Source organism: Tiliqua scincoides, chromosome 4, assembly GCF_035046505.1.
Source record: "Tiliqua scincoides isolate rTilSci1 chromosome 4, rTilSci1.hap2, whole genome shotgun sequence".
Lineage (NCBI taxonomy): Eukaryota > Metazoa > Chordata > Lepidosauria > Squamata > Scincidae > Tiliqua > Tiliqua scincoides.
Window position 1 is genome coordinate 50,178,985 of NC_089824.1, and position 21,832 is coordinate 50,200,816.

The window sequence follows — 21,832 nt, forward strand, 5'->3', positions numbered from 1 at the left end:
ACTTGCCTGCACTCAGTGGAACTTACTTCTGTGCAGACATGCATAGGATCGGACTGTTAGTCTCTGTGACGTCTTGTAGTATACCAGTGGAATTTCACTTGGTGGCCTAGACATAGTTCACTCTCTTTCGTTTTCCATGAGGGAAAAAAATGGCATACAGTAGGCCCTCCTTATCCAAGGGTTCAGCACCTGCATTTTTCACTCAACGCAGTTGCCAAGCCTGCATCAGGAGGGCCTCAAAGACCCTTCCCCCCTCCCGATGCCTTCTGTCTCATCTGGAAGATGTTCTGAAGCTGAGGGAGGTTGTGTGCTGCCTCCCCATTGCCTTAGAAGGCCTCCCTTCTGAGAGAGTCATTGCTGAAATCCTAAAGATTACTGCTATGGCTTTGTTGCCTTCTCTGAAGACTAAGACCTAGCATAACCCAGTGCATTAACTCATAGATGGAAAACTAACCTTTAACACCCTCACTGGAAGGCCTTGAATAAGTCAATATCTTCTGCACTATTTATCTATTTAGAAAATGAGGGTAATAGCAACCTATCAGACAGTGTTGCTGCAATATAATCTTGAATATTTAAAATGCCTCTGTTAAGGATGGCAATTTGACTCCTATGTGTTTTAGATTGTCCCAAGCAATTTCTGTCTCCATAGCTATAATCTCCTTTCTTACACTGAGGGTTAGCAAAGCAGCATTTATGAACATTTTAACATTCAAAGTGGTATTTCAGTTTGTTCAGGAAAACAAAAGTAGTCATTATCTACTCATCTTCATTTGTTGCTCTTCCACCTGAAGTGCCCCTTCTGGCCCAGAAATCTGTAAACTGGTAACCAGAAACTACTGTTTGTAGGGGAGCTGGTAATTCATTCCTAATAATGAATAGTTTGCATTCAAAGAGAATGGCTCACAAACAGCTGCTATGCTGACATTTATTGGCAAGTGCTAATTTTTGAATAATAATGAACAGAAAATTTGGGAAGGGGATAGAAAATTATTTTTCAGTGGTAGTAACGTAGAAGGACGAGGCTAAGAGGAAAATATTTAGTGATATTTACCTATCACAAATGATGCTGTCACTAATATTCTTTTGCTTTTAGCGTACAACTGGAAGAGGAACGAGCACTGAATATTGTTGTGCGTTAAGTTTTTTTTAATTAGGATGTTCCTTTCCTGTCTGAAATATACTGAATGTATCTATTGATATAAGTATTTGATTTTGCCAAACTTTAAACATCAGACTCGGTTTCTGTGAACGCGGAAGTTAATTGCTCAATCTTACAAGGTACAGCATCAGACAAAGAATAGGAAGCAGAACAATGAACTGGAATAGTACTGAAGATGGCACTGATATTGTCCCTAGTAATGGTTGATAGTTGATACCACAAAGATTGATAGTTGTGTCGAAAAGAAGAGACTTTTGTCAGCTCACCTATCCACTGTGAAGAAGTTATGGAGCCAGCTTTATTAAGGCATTCAGTTTGCATTGATAAAACATTTTTTAACATGTGGAGACATAGCTTAGGGCCCAATCCTACCATTCCACAGTGCCAAACTTATGTGCACTGCCAGGGAGACAATCATCACGACAGTGCCGTAAAAGAACTTCACCGCGGCCAAGAAGAGAGAGGCAGCAGCATGGGTGGGCACTGGGCTTCTGTGCCGGTCGTAGAAGCCCTGGGAGTGTTTGGTTGTGAGTCTTCCACTTAGTTGCCACAACCACTTAGAGGTGTTCTAGGGCAGGGGGAAGGCAGGGGGGGGGCAACCTGGCAAGGGGAGGGTGGCACAGGGAAGGGAGATGAGCAGACTGGGCCCAAGATGGGGGGCAGGGATGGTGGCAGAGGCTGCTGCCAGATCCTCTCTCCCCTCCCGGGCCTGAAAGCCCTACTTGGGATAACTTGGTTCCTTTGAAGCAGCCTCCAGCTGCCTCTTTTCCTGCGCCAGATACAGTGGCAGCCATTTCAGTGCTGCTGTATTGTGACACAGGCAGACTAGGCTGCCCATCTGTGTTACGTGATTTTGAGAATACGACCTGGGGGGGGAATGGTATAGTGAAAGAGCAAATACGCACCTCTTCTGTAAGGAATGAGGGAGGTTGCATTCTGTTTTGATGAGCTTGTTTCTGGAATAAAGTCTAATGCCTCATTATTTGCTGATGGACAAATTCAAGTAATATAGTAAAAAGAGACGTCTCCTTATTCATAACTGTTAAAGGACACTCACCACTTTCTTCACTGAGGTTTGTGATCCACTGATTAAGGAGTGGAGTAGAGATGTTTCTCATACACTTCTGAAAGAATAGTCTCTACTTCATAATTGCACGATTGGAACCTCTGAGTTGGGGTAGAAGGTGCATTAAAAGAAAAACTGTTTATAGTTGACTTTTTTAATATGTCTGTGCATGTGTAGTTTATTTCTAGGACACCAATACCTTGAGGTTTGTTTTTCAGATGTCAAATTTCTTTTTATTTATTGGTCTTTTCTCCTTTCATTTAACTCTACTAGTTTGTTTAATAAAGCTGAGAGTTCTTGCACAGAGCTTTATAAACACATGTTATTAGATTTTTAAACCTCTTTTGAAAGTGCCTCTATCCTACTTCCTCCTAGTAAAGTGACCTTTTTAAATGGAGGGAAGTGGGTTTAGATGACAGTCATGATAAATGCGGTCATGTTCACTCAATAAAATAAGGCCCAGTGCATTTGAGGATAAATCAGTGAAATGTACAGCCCCACCTGTCTGTCTCCATCATTCATTTCCACTGTCACTTTCACAGTGGCTGATGGATCACAGTTGCTGTAAAATTAGACAGCCTTTAATCTCATTTCATCCTGATTAGCTTCTCTTTACCCTTTCCCTCTAACTCACTGACTGACACGCTAAAAACTCACACTGTGCTGTGTTTGAGCGTGGCATGCAAACTTCTTTTCAAATACCTTTTTTGAGGGGAAGAGAGGTACTCACCTGAGATTAAATGGAATACAAAGATGAGGAAGTTTGAGAACCATATTAAAATAAGTCAGCAAAGTAGAGGACAGTGTACTTTGTAATTAATGAGAGCAGTGGTCTGTATCACTAAACATTGGCCCATATTTTGCATTATTTACACCCATGAATTCTTAGTGAATTTACTAAGATTACCTGGAAGGGCATCTTGCAGCAAGGGAGATGTGATTTTTTACCAGTGCAGTGTCTTTGTTTTTCTTCAGAATTCAGATATATGTCATAAGTCAGACAGATATTTTAAGCATGCTCAAGTGCTTGCATGCCACTCAGTGGTATATATTTTTTTTAAATAGAAGACTTTGATGGCTTACATAAGACTTTAATAGCTTACATAAGCTACCTGTGAAATTCCCCAATCTGGCTTGCCTTGTAGAATTTAGGAGTTTCAGGATGCAATCCTGAAATGACGATGGACCAGCTTGCGCCAGCCCAGTGGTGTCGTGAAAGTGCCACAAAGCACTTTTGTGCCACCAGGAGAGCAAAGAGGCCAGCGCATGGATGTGCACGGGCCTCTGGAGGCTGATCCAAGCCCTGTTGGGCCAGACAGCTAAGCCCAAACCAGGCCAATGCAGGGGTGTGGGGAGGGCAAGGAGGAGTCATTTTAGGGTGGGGGAGGGCAGGGGAGTCTGTGGGCTGGAGAGTGGGAGATGGGGCCAGGATCTGGCATTTGTGATGGATCCTAACCTTAGTCCCGGGCAGCCCAAAGCAGCTCCAGGCTACTCGGATCTGCACCACCTCAAGAGGTGGTGCAGATCCAAGTAACCCCATTGGGGTTACTGTGGCTTTACCCAGGGTAAGGAAAAGGAATTCCCCTTGCCCCAGGCTGAGCTGCATTTGGCCCCAACCCCACATTGGATACGGGGCAGACCAGCCAGCTTCCCTGTGCCAATGCGGGTTAGGATTAGACTATGAAATACACAAGTCCAAAAGTGCATTGGACACATGGAGCTACTCATGCAGATTTCTGGATCGTGTCTACAATCTTTAAAAGTTACATTTTGTAACTAGAACATCTTTCCTTATCTGAATGTCATTTTTAGTACAGTCATTTCTCATCATGCCTTTGCAATTTTCACTTGTGGCTATAGTTTAGAATTATGAGAAGATCATAATATTGAGATTTTACTATCTTTTTCATCTCCACTCTGATATTCTGCCATTTCTGCATATCTAGGATTTCTGCTAATATTCTGGCATTGAACAAATAGATTCCTGTTGTCCGTATGTTGTTGCCATGTCGTTCACAAAGTAGTGTGTTTCCCATAGTGTCAGAAGAATTTGGGTGCCCGTCAGATGCACATCTAGCAGAATGAAAGGATGTGAGTAACACTAACGTGGGCAGAACTGACTGCATGGGTCCTTCTCACAGAATTAGCATTCCATCACCAGGGAGAGAATTACTCATGTGGTAAGGTCATTCCTGTTCACATGAGCATGTCACATACAAGGCCTTGCAGCATGGTATTGCACTACACTAAAGGAACTCACAAGTTTCTGGTTTGTGAAGGGCATTACACTGAACAGTAAAAGGGACACATGATCTACTTTTTTCTTAGAATGGAGGATTGTAGCTCTAGTTTAGGTAGACCTTTATACTGGTTTTCCTAATACTAACAATTCTATCAGAGTCAATATTTGGAAGAGTTCATTGTCTCCTTCAGCTTACAGTTTACCCATTGGCACAGGCAGCAGTGCGCAGGGGCCCTTCTACCTGAGTCCCTGGTTGGAGTCCCTATGCAGCTGACAGCTAATGCAGTTGATGTGAATTTTGTCATGAATTTAAACAGCATCAGGACTAAGCTTTGCTTTTCAAGGTTTCACATAAGTTTAAGTTGCTGGCATACATGGCTAGTGGACTTCATTCGGTTAGTTGTGCAAGCACGTTGTGCAGGGTCTAATCTTGAGGAACAGGGTTTCAGTGAATGTGTGAAACTACGGCATTACATTCAGTTTGCAAGAAAGCTCAAAACACATTTCTCCCCATTGAAATGTTGTGTACTGGCAGAGAACAAATAAATAAAGTGCTTATCAGATTTTCCAGTGCAAGCAGAAAAAGTACCAGCTGTGCATACACAAGAACTACACTGAGTTTTTTTAAACACTGGGGCTTGTAAAAGTAATCTGAGAGGACAAAAAGAGACAGGCAGCCCAATCCTAATTTGTGCTAGAAGTCTCCTTGAGGTAAGGAAATATTTCCCCCTCCGAGAAATGCCCCAGCCTGCCCTGTGGGGCTACTCAGAACTCCACTAGCTATAGCTGGTGGAAGTCTGAGCAGCCCAGTGTAACACTGGATGGCCTGGGAAGCAGAAGAGACCCAGGAGCTGGAAGCAGCCTCCATCAATCTCATTCCCCTTCAGGGCCTGTCCCACCCCCCACCCCCATTCTGTCCTCCCCCCCCAAAAAAAAAACACCCCCACCCTGGCTCCAGAATGCCCTCCCACCTCCTTCTCCCAGCCCCTGAGCTGCTCAGCACGAAACTCACCTCTGCCGGCACCCCGAGACAGGATGTAGCACTGGTAGGCTAGTGCGTGCTGTCCCACCAGCACAGCCAACTCCCTTATAGCCACAACACTCTAGGCCTGCAGTGGCAGCTGTGCTGGTGGAATGGTAAGTTAGGATTGCACTCTTAAAGTTTGAGATGAAACTGAAAACTTGTCCTTAAGTTTTAAACAAACATGGTCATTTTTGTAGACAATGGTACAACTATTGATGAAATTATGCTATTCTGCCAGATGGTGGGGCAATCAGACAGCTAGCAAGAGATAAGTAAAAATATTTTTCACTTGCCTCCTCTGATAAACTGCCTGATTGCCTGTGGGCAATTGCCTTGGACCTATGTCATCCATTTTGCTGGCGTATATCCAGGAGAGTGAACGGATAGGGTGACCTGGGAAAGGGGGGATATGATCTGGTGCATGCCGATGCTGCCGAGATCCACCCCCTCCCAGCCCTCTGCCCTCCCAACCCTCCCCGAAACTCTCCCTGTCCTCTTCCTCCCCACCCGCCTCTATTGTCAAATTACCGGCAGCAAAGGAGGCTTCAGGAGGTACTGCTGTGCGTGCCGCTATCCATTTGCAAGCAGCAGCCTGGCAGTGCATGACAGTGGCCCATCTCTTGTGTGCCAGAGGAAAGCACCCTGTGCTCCTGGAACATGAGTTCCAGCAGCACAGGGCAACCATAGGATTGGGCCCTTATGCAAGTAATTGGAAGATTGCATATTTAACAGAGTGTAGACCTTGCTGCTTAATGACTGGATAAGATATACCAGCAATAAGTAATATTAATTAATGCATTTTCTCTAAATCTAATTGATTAACAATTGCTTTTGCTTAGATAGCTGTATGAGATCAGACAATGAAAATGATTTTTGACCTTTACTGGAAACTAAAAATGCACCTTGCTTATTCATCATTGCCTTGGCAAAAAAAAAAAAAAATTCAGTAAAGAGCTTAAATGAGACTACTTGATCTTTAAGAAAATGTGTCCTAAACAAGAAAGCTGCACATATTTCTTATTGTTATTTGCATATGCTATACGGCTCAAGTGCATGGAGAAAAATAAAAGATAATAAAACAAATGAAATGAGAGATATATCACTGAAAATAATCCAAGTGTGAGATAGGCTGCCTCTTTTTTTGGCACTGGCAAAAGAGCACAAAGTAAGAGCTGGCCCTGAGTCATATTGATTTCCCACTGCACTGGTTTCCTAAGTGCTCTGTTGATCCGTGTCAAGCAATAAGTTCCCTGCCTGTACATGCACATCACCTCCCCATTTGTCCTCACCTAGATTTAAGGTGCCCATATGATGAGCTGAACAAGGACATTATTTTTCCTACTGGTGACACCGACCAGAACTACCGCATGTGATATGATAACTAAAGCTGTGTAAGTAAATTTCAACATACAGTTTCTGCTAGTGTCATATACTATGGAGCAATACATATTATGATATCAAAATTGCACATTTTTATACTACAGCTCTAACCTTGGAAAGATATATGGAACAGGGAAAAAAAGGTTTTCTACATCTCCCCCCCCTTCCCACTATAACAATGGCATTCTTCACTCCCTCCCCATGTTTTTTAAAGGATGTTGCAACTCTGGTAAAACAGATTTGAGCTTTCTGAACAAAGGGCTTCCTGATTAGATGGATGGCAAATGTCTGATTGTGTTGCTAATGACATTGTACAGGAAATTAAGCGTATACATTTGGAGAAGGCATTAAATCAGCAGGACCTTAATTTAAAAACTTAAAACTGTATGGAAATGCAGCTTGCTCATTGCTGTGTAAGAGAAAGCTCCTGAATACCCAGACGCTTCTTGTGGAAATGTTGCCAACGGAACAAAGCTTGGCTGAGTTGTTTTTTGTTATATCTTCTTACTTGTCGTGGTGTATTTACAAAGGACTGTTAGGCTAACTGTACTGATTTTGTTCTTTCTCCATTATTGTTTAGGGCTCAATTCACAAACCTGCTACAAAGTGCTATACATCAGTGCAGTATTGGCTCCCTCAGACCCCCCCCCCCCAAAACTCCAGGTGTACATGGGGTCTAAAGACTACTCAGCCTACGGGCTGTGTATTACCTACTGCTGTGGATGACTGGTGGAAGGAAAATCAGCTCCAGGACAGGAGCTGCAAACCTCCAGGCGTTGTAATGAGCACTGATCTCCATAAGTTGCAAACAGTGCAGGAAGTTGTTATACAGACTCTGGCTTATGTGGTCTCAAGACCCCAGGTGTGTCATGAGTTTGCTAGTACTCAGCTACCAGTTCTGGTGCTGGAGAGATTGGTATCAACAACATGGCCAAGTTATGTATCATATTGTTAGAGCAGCAAAACAGGCCAGCCAGCAGGTATGTGAGAGAAATGGGAGATTACTTCATCTGGTTATTTTCCAGTGTTTTTAAAACAGCATTATAAGAACTTACAACATCAGGCCTGGATCTCAGCAACTTTTAGTTCACTTGAAGTACCTTTTGGAAATGAAGGATAATTTCATTGTGTCTGGATTTAATGTTTGAATTTTTCAAAAACAAATGCATATAAGTAACCAGTGTACTGAGATGGAGCTTGATACAGAATACCTGTTTTCTTTTCAGTTATGCCGTATAATAGTGCCCATCACTGTGTTGTGGAAGTAGAAAATTTCTTGTTCGTACTAGGAGGAGAAGACCAATGGAATCCTAATGGTATGTATACAATAACTGATGGAACTATGAACAAAGAATGTATGAGCAGTACAAAAATACAAAATAGCCCATATAGGAACTCATAATGTAATTTGCTTTTCTCCATGTGAATGCAGCCATAGAGCTTTACATTTGCACCAGTCAGTTGATTTCTGGCAATATGTTTTGCGGAGGAGATTCTCACATTGCTGTTTTACATGTAATATGTTTTGGATTTATGCAGATACAGGAATAATTCTGATATCTGCAAAAACATAGGAGAATTGACCCTAAGGAGAATCTCCCCATAGGATAATTCACTTGCACCAGTAGAGCCTTAAGACTGAAGCATAAGTGAATTTCCAAAGCTTGCACAATAACTCTAGAATGGAGAATTTAATCTGCTGAGTCCCATTTGAAAAGGCAGGAAGCAATTCTAGAAAACTGTGTTCTTGCACAGTGGGGAACCACAGAGAGAGAGAGAGAGCGAGAGCCAAAGTTGTTGTTAAAGTTCCTATTGCAGCTGTTTTCATGGTTGAATATATGCATTATCTTTGCATATACAGTAGTGCCCCCTTATCCATGGGGGTTCCATTCGGGAACCCCCTTCGGATAGCCAAAATCACAAATGCAGGTGAAGCCCCGTCCCTGCGACTGGACCCTCCAGAGGCAAGGGGAGCTGTGTTCCCCTCACCTCCAGAGGGGCGTCAGAGCCCCGCAGAGGTTGGGGTGTCATTTTCCTTCCTCAGAATGACCCGCCAGGACTTTCCCAGCCCTCCTAATGTCTATTATGGGCATAAACACTTCCAGTTTTTGACCAAAAGCCCGGAAGTGCCTTTTTCAGCTGAAAATGGCTATTGTGAGGCCCATCAAGGCTGTGGGTGGATGTCAGTGGCCTCTGCAGAGCTCAGAAGTCCCTCCAGATGTGAGGGGAGCACAGCGGATGGGGGCTGTCCACATCTGTGGATATATGGAGCTGTGCATACGGGATCCGTGGATATGGGGGCCCCCTGCACAGTATTTTAACGTTGATTTTATATGTTTAGAACTGATTTTAAGCTGAAAATTGAAAAACTGAAACATAGCAATCTAAGTTGGCAGTCTTACAATACAACACAACCCATTAGATGTAGAATAGTCTTCAAACCAAAAGTCCAGCTAAGCCATCACCCTGTTTCCTGTAGTTTCTCCAGGAAGCTCATAAGCAGGACATGGAGATAAACAGTCCAATCCTGAGCTGCTTGGTACCCAGAGGAGCAGCAGCGCCAAAATGACTGCCACTCTGCAGAGGGCAGCCACCATTGTCTCCTCAGGGGCTACTCAAGTCTGTATGAGCTATTTTGCTGGCACAGAGTTGAGAGGCCCCGTGTTGGGCTGGAAGGCTAGACAAGAGGTTCTGGATCTTGCAAAGCAGAGCTCCACTGGTCTCGTCCCCTCCTTTCCCACTCCCACCCCCCACCCTGCCCTTCCTCCATTTCTGCCGCCTGCCACAACCAACCTCTCCACAGCCCAAAACTCTTCCTTTGTTCTGGGCGGTGTGCGGCGGGCTTCTGGCTGGTGTTGGGCTCAGCACAGACTGGTGCTGAGTTGATGCCGGCACTGACTTGGTACTGAGTGTCAGGAGCATGCCTTACAGCATAATTGCAACACTCAGCACCAGCATAAGGCCAGTGCTTGGAGCTCTAGATTGGGCTCAAAGTTCTGTCTTGTCCTTGCTTTGTGGCAACTGGCATTCTGTGCTTTTTGTCTTCCAAAGTTGGAGGTAGCCTGTTGACTTCATAATTATTAGCCATTGATAGACTTATCCTCCATGAATTTGTCTGTAAGAAGCCAATGTACATTTGCTCATATTTGCTTACAGTACTCAGTGAGACTTATTACCCAAAAAGTGTGCCTAGGATTGCAGTCATAATGTTTTCTTTTCAATCTAATAAAATACTAGTTGATGGTCTTGAGCGGGGTGCTCAAACATTTTGGCAGGAGGGCCACATTGTCTCTCTGACACTGTGTCGGGGGCCGAAAAAAAAAAGAATTAATTTGCATTTCAAATTTGCATAATTTACATAAATGAATATATTAAAGGCAGAACTTATTCAAACCAGTTCTTAAGCACTTTCACACACAGGAAGGGGGGAGCATCCCCCAGCCAGTTCTTCAGGACTCTCACACACAGAAAGAGGGTGCATCCCTCAGCCAATTCTTAAGGATTCTCATACATACCCGCCAGCTCGCCTGCCTCCTCGCCCTCCCTCCCTCCCTCGCTGGGGTGGCATGTGCTGCTGCTCGGCCACTCATCTGCTCACCCACTCAGCTACCTGCCCACCCTCTCACAAGTGGGTGGCTTGTGCTGCAGCCTGGCCACCCTCCCTCCCGCGGCTTGTGCTGCAGCTGGCTGGCTGGCCAGCTGGCCACCCAGTCACCTGCCCGCTTGCTTGCTTGCTCAGCTGCCTGCCCATCCAGTCACCCCCGCCCGCCAGCTCGCTCAGGTGGCTTGTGATGCAGGCGCCCGCCTGCCTGCTCGCTCGGCTCAGCTCCCTGCCTGCTCAGCTCAGCTCAGCTGCCTGCCCATCCAGCCGCCCCCCCGCCTGCTGTTCAGGTGGCTTGTGCTGCAGGCCCCCACCCGCTCACTTGGTTGCCTGCTCGTCCAACCGCCCTCCCCCCCACCCGCTCGCTCAGGCAGCTTGTGCTGCGGGCACCCACTGCAGGCGCCCACTCGGTTGCCTGCCTGCCCACCCAGCCTTTCTCCCCGCCCGCCCGCTCGCTAAGGTGGCTTGTGCTGCTGCCCACCTGGCCAGCTGCCTGCCTGCCTTCAACCTGCCAGGCAGGGAATGACGGGCCCAGCGTGCCTGCAGGGCTTTGATAGTGGGAAGTAACGCGACACTTGCAAGGCTTGAACTAATGTGAGACTTGCAAGTTTTGCATTACCTTCCCACTATAAAAGGTTCTTCATGTGCAGTTGGCTGGCCTTTCCTTTGCTGCCACTGACAGTGGCAGTGAGGGAAAACCAGAGCCAGAGCTCGCGTGTCGGGCCAGCGCAGGCTGTGTTGAGGGCCAGGTGCCCACTGAAGATGGGGGGACCTCATGGGGGCCACATGGGGACCCACCGCAGGCCACTTGTGGCCCGCGGGCCGGGGTTTGGGCACCCCTGGTCTTAAGGATTAGGAAAGCTGAGTTAGCTGAGGTCTTCAGTGTCCTATAAAACTTTTTTTCAAAGCTTGAGATCTCAGGTCAAAACACTGTGTAATATGGATAGCAAATCCCTCATCTGCAGAACAGCTCTAAATATTGTAGGAGTATCTCCCCCATGGACAATGGGGAGTGAATGAGGGCTTTGCATACACTTTTTAGCTCCTCTCCATCAGAGGTGTTGGATTAAAGTTTTGGTATCTCTGTCATTCATCAGCTGCCTAGACTCTTGAACTCTTGAAATGTCTGGATGTATTTTCCAAATCGAGACATGTAATGGCAGCTGTTAGGAGTTTCATCCATCAGTTAGTGCTTAAATGCAATAAAACTATGTTTCCAATATATGCTGTTTTACTCCCAAGGCTGAACCCTGGTTACCTTCCAGGTAAAATGGTTATGCATGTATTATCAAAAGACTTTAGCTTCTTCCACTACACTTTTATTTCTATTCTTGAGCAAGGGATTCACATAGAGATTATCTAGTGGTATGTGTTGTTTTTTTAATTTGATTACTTCATAAATTTTCTACAGAGAGAAATTAAACAATTTAACAGACTTCTGAACAAAGCAAAAAGAGAACAGTGTGCCTTGCAAAATTTAGAATACTGTCAAGACATTGTTGAAAAGCTTGCACATGAAGGCAGAGTTGCAGTTGTAGCAGTCTGTGTAACAGAGATAATTATGACTGGGAAACCATAAAACAGCTTGCAGGTACACATTTTCACTTCAAAATGCCAGAAGATCCAGCTGAAATTACATAAACTGCATATATTTTATTGTGAAAGGCCCATTTCAGCATCTGCACTAAACCAAATTATATAAAAGTGGTACATCTGTTCATTTCCTTAAAAACCAAGATAAACAAACCAGTCCACTCTGTAAACCTATTTTCAGTAGCATTTTAAAAAAATAAAATAAAATCAGTGTTTTGGAAGAATAATTTTGTACTCTATTCCTGAAACAAAAGGTTATGGATAATTATAGCCTACAAAACTGGTCTGAAGACTTCAAGAGCAACTTGCCAAGCCCTGTCTGTCATCCAAATACCCTTGAACAAAGTAGGGGGAAAACCCTCTGCAGAACCAGTTCCATGGTGGCTCCTTGCAGCAGTAGTGTAGCTAGATGGGGTGCAAAACACTAAGTTTTGCATGGTGCGTCACCGTGGCGTGCAAGTGACCTCTCCCTCTCCCCTGCGGAGCTATTCTGGGCTGCTAGAGCTAAACAGAGGCTTCAGCTCTGTTTTGCTCTAGCAGCCCAGAATGGTTCTGAAGGGGATGGGAGGGGGAAGGGCCACTAGCAAGCCGTGGTAAGGTGCCATGCAAAGCTTAATGCTTTGTTAAGCCATTAGATATTTGATTTTCTCTGTAAACCGCTTGTGAACTTTTTGTTGAAAAGCGGTATATAAATACTGTTGTTGTTGTTGTTGTTGTTGTTGTTGTTGTTGTTCCGCTTCTAGCTACTCTACTGCCTTGTAGCCTTGGTGTTCATCTTTTCCTCCTCCTGCTTTTGATAAAGGGTTCAGGACACAGCTATGTGGTCTATTGAACCACATGGAGGAAAGTGGTACTTAATGGGTTTTTGTATTCAAACACAACACTTCCTCTTCTCTTTTTCTTCCATTTCTCCACCTTCAAAGCAGTGGCGTCCCTGGCGTTAGAGCCAGGGGACCATGTGGTACCAGGTGGCAAAGTTTTTTGGAAGTACTGTTTAAGGGCCCTTCAGAGGCTCAGAAGGCTTTCTGTATGATCTGGGACACAGCGCAAGGTTCCAGAGCGCCCAGGTAAGCAAAGGGGGCACCAGCCTTGAGGGGTTGGGCTCCAGCTGGGGGGCGCACTCTGTAGTCATGGTCCTGGGTGTGACAATGCCCAGGGTCGCCACTGCTTCAAAGAAGAAATGAGAAGAGGGCAAACTGCCCACTAGGGAAGCATTTTAGTGGAACAATAGTCTGCCTCACATTTTCTCCTCCAGATATGAGGCATTTGGGTGGGATAATTGTTCACCCTGCACCATCATTACTCAGTGGGGCACAAAGTTACACTTTAATTTCGTCCTTTCTCTGTCTGACGTCTCTGTTAGAAGTGTATTTGCTATTTGTTTCAAAAGTGTATACACCACCTTTCTGTAGTTCAGTGCTTACTGGAAGGATAAGAAGAATGTGGGGAACACTTTGCAGGAAGAGTGTTTGGGGGAAGTATCTGGAGATGTTAGAGTAGATACAGCCAAAGGAAGATACAAGTAAGGGAAAGCTGAAAGAGAGTATTGATTAGGAAATGTGGAGACTGAGGGGGAAGAAGAGAAATAGAAAAGGGAGAATTACAACTGGGGCGGATGGAAGGGCTAGATGTATATGCATGAGATGGAGAGAGTATAAGATAAGGTGTAGGTTACTGGTGCACATGGTCACTGGATGGAGCCTCTGGTGTAACTCCTACTGTCAAAACTCTGTGTAATTAGAGACTCAAGGCCTAATCCTATCCAACTTTCCAGCACTAATGTAGCCACAATGCAGCCTTGAGGTAAGGGGTTGAGGATGCCACTGTGACTCTCCCCTCCCCCACTGCACGATGCAGCACGTGCCCCATTGCCATAGTTACATTGGCGCTGGAAAATTGGATAGGATTGGGCCCTCAGACAAATGTTTTGGCAAGGTTTCATAATTATTCTCTTGAACCAGGACACTTGTTTACCAGCCTCTCTCTCCTCCAGCATACTTACCCGTAGACAGACAGTGCACACACATGCACGTAACAGCTCATGTGAAAACAGCCTGTGTTTGCGCACACACACACGTGGTTCAGGGAGAATAGCCCCTCCTACTTTCCATTGCCAAGTTGTCCATGAAGAAATGGCAGTTTCCTTTTCCCTCTGGCTAGGCTTTTGCAAGAGAAAACAGCCTCCTTCTTTCCCCCCAGAGTCTAGTCATGATTTTTGGAATTCCTATCTAGCAGCATTGAGAAACATTATTTTATGCTTGCCAGAGAATCCCTCCTGCTGGCCACACGCAAGTGGGCTATTGGGTTTGTTGAAACCTGTGTTTAGACAGTGCTATCAAAAACAAATGCAATAGACCAAATACTATAATGATACTCAAATGTACCAGTGGCAAGATTTGCATAATTTGTTCTATTGGCAGAACTTGGTGTTTTTGGCACAACATTATAAAACATCAGATGAGTCTTGGAGGACCTGATTTGGGCCAAATGTAAGGGTAGAAATTAAAAAAATATACAGATGAATCTATGACATTGTATTTACTAATGCTTATTCAGTTTCTGAAGCAAGGAGGTTGTAAGCATCTGGTTTCTTGAAAAATATTTACCTGGTAGGCAGACCATCCACTACCCATTTACTCCACTGTGAGATACATGATTGGGTTGTTGGGTAACTGTGATTTGATTTTTTTTGTCACATATACAAAAAACTAGAGGGCTGTTTTAGAGACACATGTGTTGAAGGCTCAGGTATTAAGCAAAAATTGCAATGCACTCCCTTACCCCAGTTGTCTTGCTTTGATGTCAATCTGCATGTAAAATAAAGTGAAATCTTAACATCTTGAAGGCATTCAATGCCAGAGTTTGGTAGTCAGGATAACATAGACTTGTGCAGTTTGTGTTTCAATCCTCTATTCCTATTTTTAGTTAATATACCTGGATTAAGACAGTAAGGATACATTCTTTCTTAGATGTCATAAGCAGTCTTTGCTTCTTAAAGACTGAATGGGAAAACACTTACGGCTTGCTCACATGCTATATTTTTGTCTAGAAAATTGGTTACGTTTCATCTGCATACCACAGTAAAAATTTTCAAGAATGTGGCATTTAAATAAATTCTGATTGTGAGGATGCCTAAGAGTACTTGGCAATAGTCTGTTCGTCTCTATCACAAGATTGCTATTTTTATGTACATTTCTGAGTAGATTTTTGGCCCAATTCTTACTAAAGGGCAGATTGATGGAACATGTGTTCTGCTGGCATGCACTGTTGCAAAAGCACTTTGCAACAGCACAGGGAGCTGGCATGCTGGTGGAAAGGAGTCTTCCTCCATGCACCAGCAGAGTGACAGAAGCCTGTTGGAGCAGGTATGTCAAGGATGAGCAAGGAGAGGGGATTGAACATGATGGAGGAGGGCAGAATGTGATGGTAACAGGGGCAGGGGATGGGCAGATTGGGCCCAGGAGAGGTATTGGCGGCACCAGTGCGCACCATATCCACCTTCCCTTCCCGGACCTGATCCACCTGCATGAATCAATGCAGACTTGTGCCAGCAATATTGCTGACACAGGTCTGAGTTGACTCATTGCGACTACTGGAGCTTACCCTGGGGGAAAAGGACAAATGTCCTCTTACCCCAAGAAGATCTCCAGCAGCCAAAAATTCTCCACGGGATGCAGTGCAGACCACACTGGCGCTAATGAATTACCACACAGGATTTTGGGTTAGATAGAACTATGTGTCTATTTTTTATTTGGGAGCAAGCTTTGAACTCATTCTGTGGTTCAGAGCTGGGATTCCATTGCTGACAACCTAGTGAAGTGAAAATGCAAATTGGGATTCAGAGCAGCCAGGACTGGTCAAACTGGCTGATCACGTTTCAGGCAGCTGGCACTCCTCCAAGCAGAGATCAGGTAACAGATCGTGTCATTACAGCTGAGGATAAGATTCCCAAACAGAAGGAAGTCACCCTGCTTCTGTTCCAGCAGCTCCAGAACCTCACTCAGTGAACTCTTGGGGGAAGTGAGTTACAATGAGAGTGTAAAGAGCAGGTGGTTCCATCAAAAGTACAAACAATTAAGGAAAGGAATTTAGTCAGAAACTGTAAGGTTTTATTTTGATTTTAGTCTGTCTTCTCTCTGTGTGTTACAAGCTCATTCAAAAAACTCCTGACTAGCGCTGAGTTAAACCATGCATGCATGAGATTCAGCAGTGTCTCAGTGCCACTTGCTGGCTTGTATGATTGCTGGACTGGTATTGCCTTGTTCCAATGTTCTTTCTGTTTTGAATGAACCCCCCCCTTTACCAAATTCATCCTGATTGCTTTTCTTGTTCAGTTGGTTCTATCTCTTTTTTCTCTTTTTATCAGCATTTTAATAAATTCTTTGCATATTATTCTGAGTCTGCCTTTTTAAGGGGAAAAGCAGTAGATTGTCATGTCTCGTTGTTCTGCAGGCACCGCAGTGAGAGTGATTGTGATAGTTAGTATGAAGCTTAGTATGGTTCTTAGTACTGAAGCTTAGTATGGTTCTAGGAGGAGGATTCTAACCAGAGCCACTCTGGCTAGCCTAATTTACTGAGCTAATGGCAATGGATTCAAACTACCAAGACGTTTCCCCAGTAAGCAGTGTGTCCAAACCAGAGGAGGAGAGGGGAAAAGAAAGGGAATGTGCATGCTGCATTAAGTACTGCTGCCCTGGATCAGGGTGCAGTCACTGGCAGCCCCTCTCTCAACCCTGACAACTTCCCTCTAAACCAGTGGCTTTGCTGGAGGGGTGTGGGTTCACCGGGTGATGTCACACCACCGGGGGTCACACCACAACTGTCCAAAAAAATTTTAAATCTTGGTACTTTCAAATGATACCATCATGTTAATATCATTCGATTCATAATTTCATTTTCATCTCATTTTCAAAATGCAGTGAAACAAACTGTTGAAATATGTCTATTCTATCAAAAGTTGTAGCCAAAAAAAACCAGTGGGGCAGGGCCACAGCGCATCACCATGCCTACCGCATGGGAGGAGGTCTGTCATGGAGGTAATACACTGGCCTCCATGACTGCCCTAAACAATCATCATCAGCCATGAGCCAACTGAAGTGGTCAACTTAGGCAACGGGTTGATGGGGCAGGCCTATCCCTGTCTGCCTACTTGCCTCCACTGCTTCTCCTCCACCTTTAATTGAAAAGGAAGAGGGGGAACAGAGAAGGCAACGTGGAGGGGAGGAGAGTGCTGAGCTAGGACACTGGTGAGTGGCATGCTACCTCAGGAGGTCTTGGACTGACCCTGGGTATACACATGATGCTGGAAACTGCCCCATAATCTTTACCCGTGAAATGCCATGAGAACACACACCCTGAAAATCATTTCCTACTGTGTCATAAGAATATGAATTTGGGCACTTAAAAAGAAGTCCATAGATTTTTGTCGTTAGAAGAGATTGCAGAATAGCTAAACTATTTTTGTTTTGTTTTGATCCTTGCTGTTCGTAACCCATAACAACCATAGATCTCCATTTATTGGTGGTGTTTCGTTGTTTCTTTTTTAACTTATTGCCTTAAAGTGAAAACTTTTGGAAAAGATTGTTAATGTGTGTAAATATCTGTACCATAAAACTGATTTGTAATCATAGAAAACACAGTTCTAAATATGAAATAATCTCTTTACAGGAAAGCACAGCACAAATTTTGTCAGCCGGTATGATCCTAGGTTTAACAGCTGGATACAACTCCCACCCATGCAAGAGAGGTAAAAATTTGCTACATGGTTTTGGGGGAGGTGGTGTCAACTGGGAGTGGAGTTGCTGTTCTTTTCTAGAAAGAAACAGGGTTGTAGTGTGTCTGAATCATGTGGAGTTGGTGGAAATGTTAGAAAGCAGTCTCTGTGCTATAGGCGTTCTGTACTGCTATTTAGATTGAAGCACTACCCAATAAAACTGAGCAGCTTTGGTATACTCCCTCTGACTTTAACTGTGGTAAAAAAAAATCCTCCCACCAACTCATGCATTAATTGACTCCCACTGGCTTTATTCATTAAATTAAGATATTTATATGCCACTTTACTTTGTACAAATTCAAGGCTAACAAAAGTTCACAACTCATAAACCAGGGCAGCCCCAGCAGCCTGTGCACTGCCCTGGCAACCGCCATTGGGCAAGTGCCATAGTGAGGACGCTGCGCCTGTGGTGAGGCCAGTGCCAGTCGGTGCTATGCCTTAGTGCTGGTAAGATGCCTGTGAGGAGTGTTGGGCAGTAAGTGTCCCTTCCAGGCAGTGGGGAGGCTTTTCTGGGTGAGGGGAGGATGCAGGGCAGGTGAAGAGAGGGTGGAACTGGGCGGCGGGAGGGAGGGCCAGAGGGAGGATTAGACCCGGGAGGGGGGCAGGGATGGTGGCAGAGTCTGACACCAAATCCAGTGCCCCTTCCCCAGCCACTCTGCCCAGCACAGCCCACCTCAGTTATGCGTCCACTAAATATTGGGTGCGGATCTGAGGAGACCCATTGCCACTAGCAGAGCTCAACACAGCATAAAGGAACATTTGTTCCCTTGTCCTGAGGAGGTTCTGGCAGCTGGTCCAGCCCCAAAGGATCCAGTGGCAACCATTTTGCACCACTTTTCCTCCCAGTGGCTCTGGACCATAGGAATAGGCTGTTAGTGTATGTAGAGCTTGTACATGAATTTAAAAAAAAAATGTGGTAAGCCTCAGCATTTTCTTACCAGCCTGTCTCATATTTAAAATATAATTGAAAGCACTGAAAAGACCAAAATCTGTTTAAATATTGTGTTCTAATTATCAAAGTCCTTTTTAGCTGGGGCTTTACAGTGAGATAATTAACCTTCACCCCCTCAGCTGCATCCACATAACTCATAGTGTGATCAATTATTTCAGTCCTCCAAGAGCCTCTGAGGATAGACAATATTTCTGAAAACGTGCTTAGACATTTTAGAAATATTTGAATTGTTTACCGACTAGTCCCTGTTGACTTTCTCAGAGACTTACAATTTATTAAGTCAGCGCCTATCAAGACAGTTTTAGCAGCTAATAGTCTTTAATGAAGAGCTTTTATGCACTCCTGTCCTGCCTTTTTTCTGAACAAAATGTCTGTTAAGCACAGTAAGAGGTTTTTTTGCCTGCAAGAAAGAATGTGGAATGAAACACCATGGACTGCAATCCAGATACCCCCACAGCATGAATAATTGCTTCAAAGGGGAAGAGAACCTAGATTCAGTCCCTCCCTGATAAGTGATTGGTTAGCCATGTGTTGGATATTGGGTGCTTGATTGATTCTCAGGGGATTTGCAGTTAACTTTTTTTTCCTTTTTTTCAATTTTCTTTAATCAAACAATGAAAAATGAAGAGAGTGACCCAGCCAACATTTATGTTGCATTAATTTCAGTGAGCAGATTAAGCATGTATATAACTTCCTCCCAATAAAACCAACACGAATTCAGTAATTTAGAATACAATCCAGATGGGCTCTTGGGCCAGCTCAAGTCCCTTGCGCTGGCCCAGACATGTTGGAAAAGTGCCATAAGGCACTTTTGTGCCACCTCAGGAGTTGGAAGGCCAGCATATGGATGGGCACCAGTCTCCAGAGAACAAATCTGGCGCCATTGCGCCAGCAGATCAGTAAGTTCACGCCAGTGAGGGAGAGGAGAGCAAGCAGCAGGCAAGCAGGTGGGAGGACTGGACCCGAGAGGGGGGTGGAGCTAGGATATGTCACTTGTGCTAGATCCTAACCCCCTTCCCAGGTGGCCGAGTCTTGGGTTGTTCCAATCTGTGTCACCTCTTTAGGTGGTGCAGATCAAGTAGCCCCATAGGGGCAGCTGCTGCATGACATGGGGTAAGGTGAATGCATTGCCCTTATTCCAAATTGCGCTGCAACCCAGCCCAGGCCTGCTCTAGATGCAAAGCAGGCCAGCTGGCCTACCTGCTCCAGGCATGTTAGGATTGGGCCAGCAGTTAATTTTACTAGATGGTCACTTTGAAGATGGAGTGCACTGTGGCAAATAGTGGACCCATATAGTCCCATAGTGGACTGTACGTTCCATAGCCTCAACAATGCTCTCTCCAGAGAAGACAACTCAGAAAATGAAAGCAGGGAGGGAGCATGATCAAGATGAAGAGCATTATGACATCCCTGTCTAAACAGGGGAATGCTATGGGATCCCCAGAAGCCATAGATAAGCAGTATGAGATGCCCAAGATGAGGAGCATAATGGGATTCTCAGTAGCCAAGGACATCTGGAATAGCTAGATCTTTCTTTGTCGGTTCAGTGCTGACTTGCATGTGGGGATGTGCCTGTACAGGGGGAAGGATCTTCTAGAAATTTATTGATTAGGAGTGCTGGCTTCCTGCCTGTTAGCCATACACAGTAAAGAGTGCTTTGCAAAGAGTGAGAGGGTTGAGTAGCACCTTCCTGCCTAGTTTCTTTCTGACCATACAAAGAAGAACCTCTCACTTCAAACTCTTGACTTTTTTTGAGACAGGCAGGCAGGCAGGCAGGCAGGCAGACAGACAGACAGACAGACAGACAGACAGAGGAGCTTGGTTTTTTTGGCAAATAGCATTTTTCAAAAAGTATGTGACTTTTCTAATAAAATTCCTTAATTGGATCGTCATGACCTCTGCCTTTTTTGCTTTGATGAGGAGCACATTATTGAGACATATCAGCATTGCTAAGGATTTACTAAAAAGTCCAGGGAACATAATGCTCAGCATCTTGAGGATATTAAATGGAAGCATATGCTTGTCACTGTGGACACTGACTTTGATTAGTGCTCCCTATGTTCACCCTCTTTCTGAGACATCTCCAGTGTCTTGAAGTTCCACTGCAGCTGAATCCTTTGGCTCTGTTATCAGAGAACACCCCACAGTCTTCCACTTCTGAAAGCTGCTTCTTTGCTCTCCAAGACCACTACACCCAAATTTTCAACCTCTTTGACATCTAAAGTGATCTAGCAACAAAACTTCTAAAGTATCAGGTTCAAGGTCATAGGCATCTCCATTCTGAGCCTGCGGCCTAAAGTCTTTGAATACTTTCGGGCAATTGTTGCCCAAGTGTTGGGCAACTGTTGACCAACTCCAAACCCCCTTCACTTCCCAGAGATTCTGGAATCAGACAGTGACGACCAGCCTTGTAGCACTGCTTGTGTGGCATTTCTTCAGGCCCTTACAGCTTGTCAGCATGGATAGCTGTAAAGAAACCTTCTAACAAGAAGCAGAAACAAAAAGCCTCTTCAGCAACTGAATCTCAGCAAAGCCTCTGTTGTCAATTTTCAGAAAAATATCAAAAAGTTATTCCTCTTTTATCATCTGACCCAACCTCATTGAGGAAGCACTTGTGTTATTATAGGATGATTGGCACCAACACTTTTGGGTGTCCATTTCAGAGAGAAGCAGGGCATAAATGGAATAGAATGAATGAATGGGGCTATTTCACTTTCATTTCACTCTCACCCACATCTATTGCCTATTGGATCCTACCACAGGCCACTGGGAGTTTAAAGTTTTTTTTATAAATTTAGATTTTCATTTTTAATTTAGTTTCAATTGTTTTCTATGAGAATGACTACAGACTTCCTCAAGCTTGCTTTCTGGTTCTTTTGCATCCCCAATGATGGCTGCTAACTCTCCAGAGGCTCCCAGTCATTAGAGAAATTACTGGTAGGCAGGAGGCAGGTATGGCATAGAGAGGTACTGTTTCTGGAAGCTAGTAGGGCTGTCATCCTGTATCTTAAAAAGTATTTGTGGATAGTGATGCTTGCC

General features: G+C 44.5%; 1 protein-coding gene across 1 annotated transcript in view; it reads left to right on the forward strand.

The window, feature by feature from the left end:
• KLHL14 (kelch like family member 14) overlaps nt 1–21,832 on the forward strand; it is a 70,313-nt gene that overhangs the window by 33,890 nt on the left and 14,591 nt on the right. The window contains exons 3-4 of the mRNA XM_066626305.1: nt 8,101–8,190; nt 17,736–17,814. Of these exons, the coding sequence (XP_066482402.1) occupies nt 8,101–8,190; nt 17,736–17,814 (169 nt within the window). The remainder of the gene's footprint in view (nt 1–8,100; nt 8,191–17,735; nt 17,815–21,832) is intronic.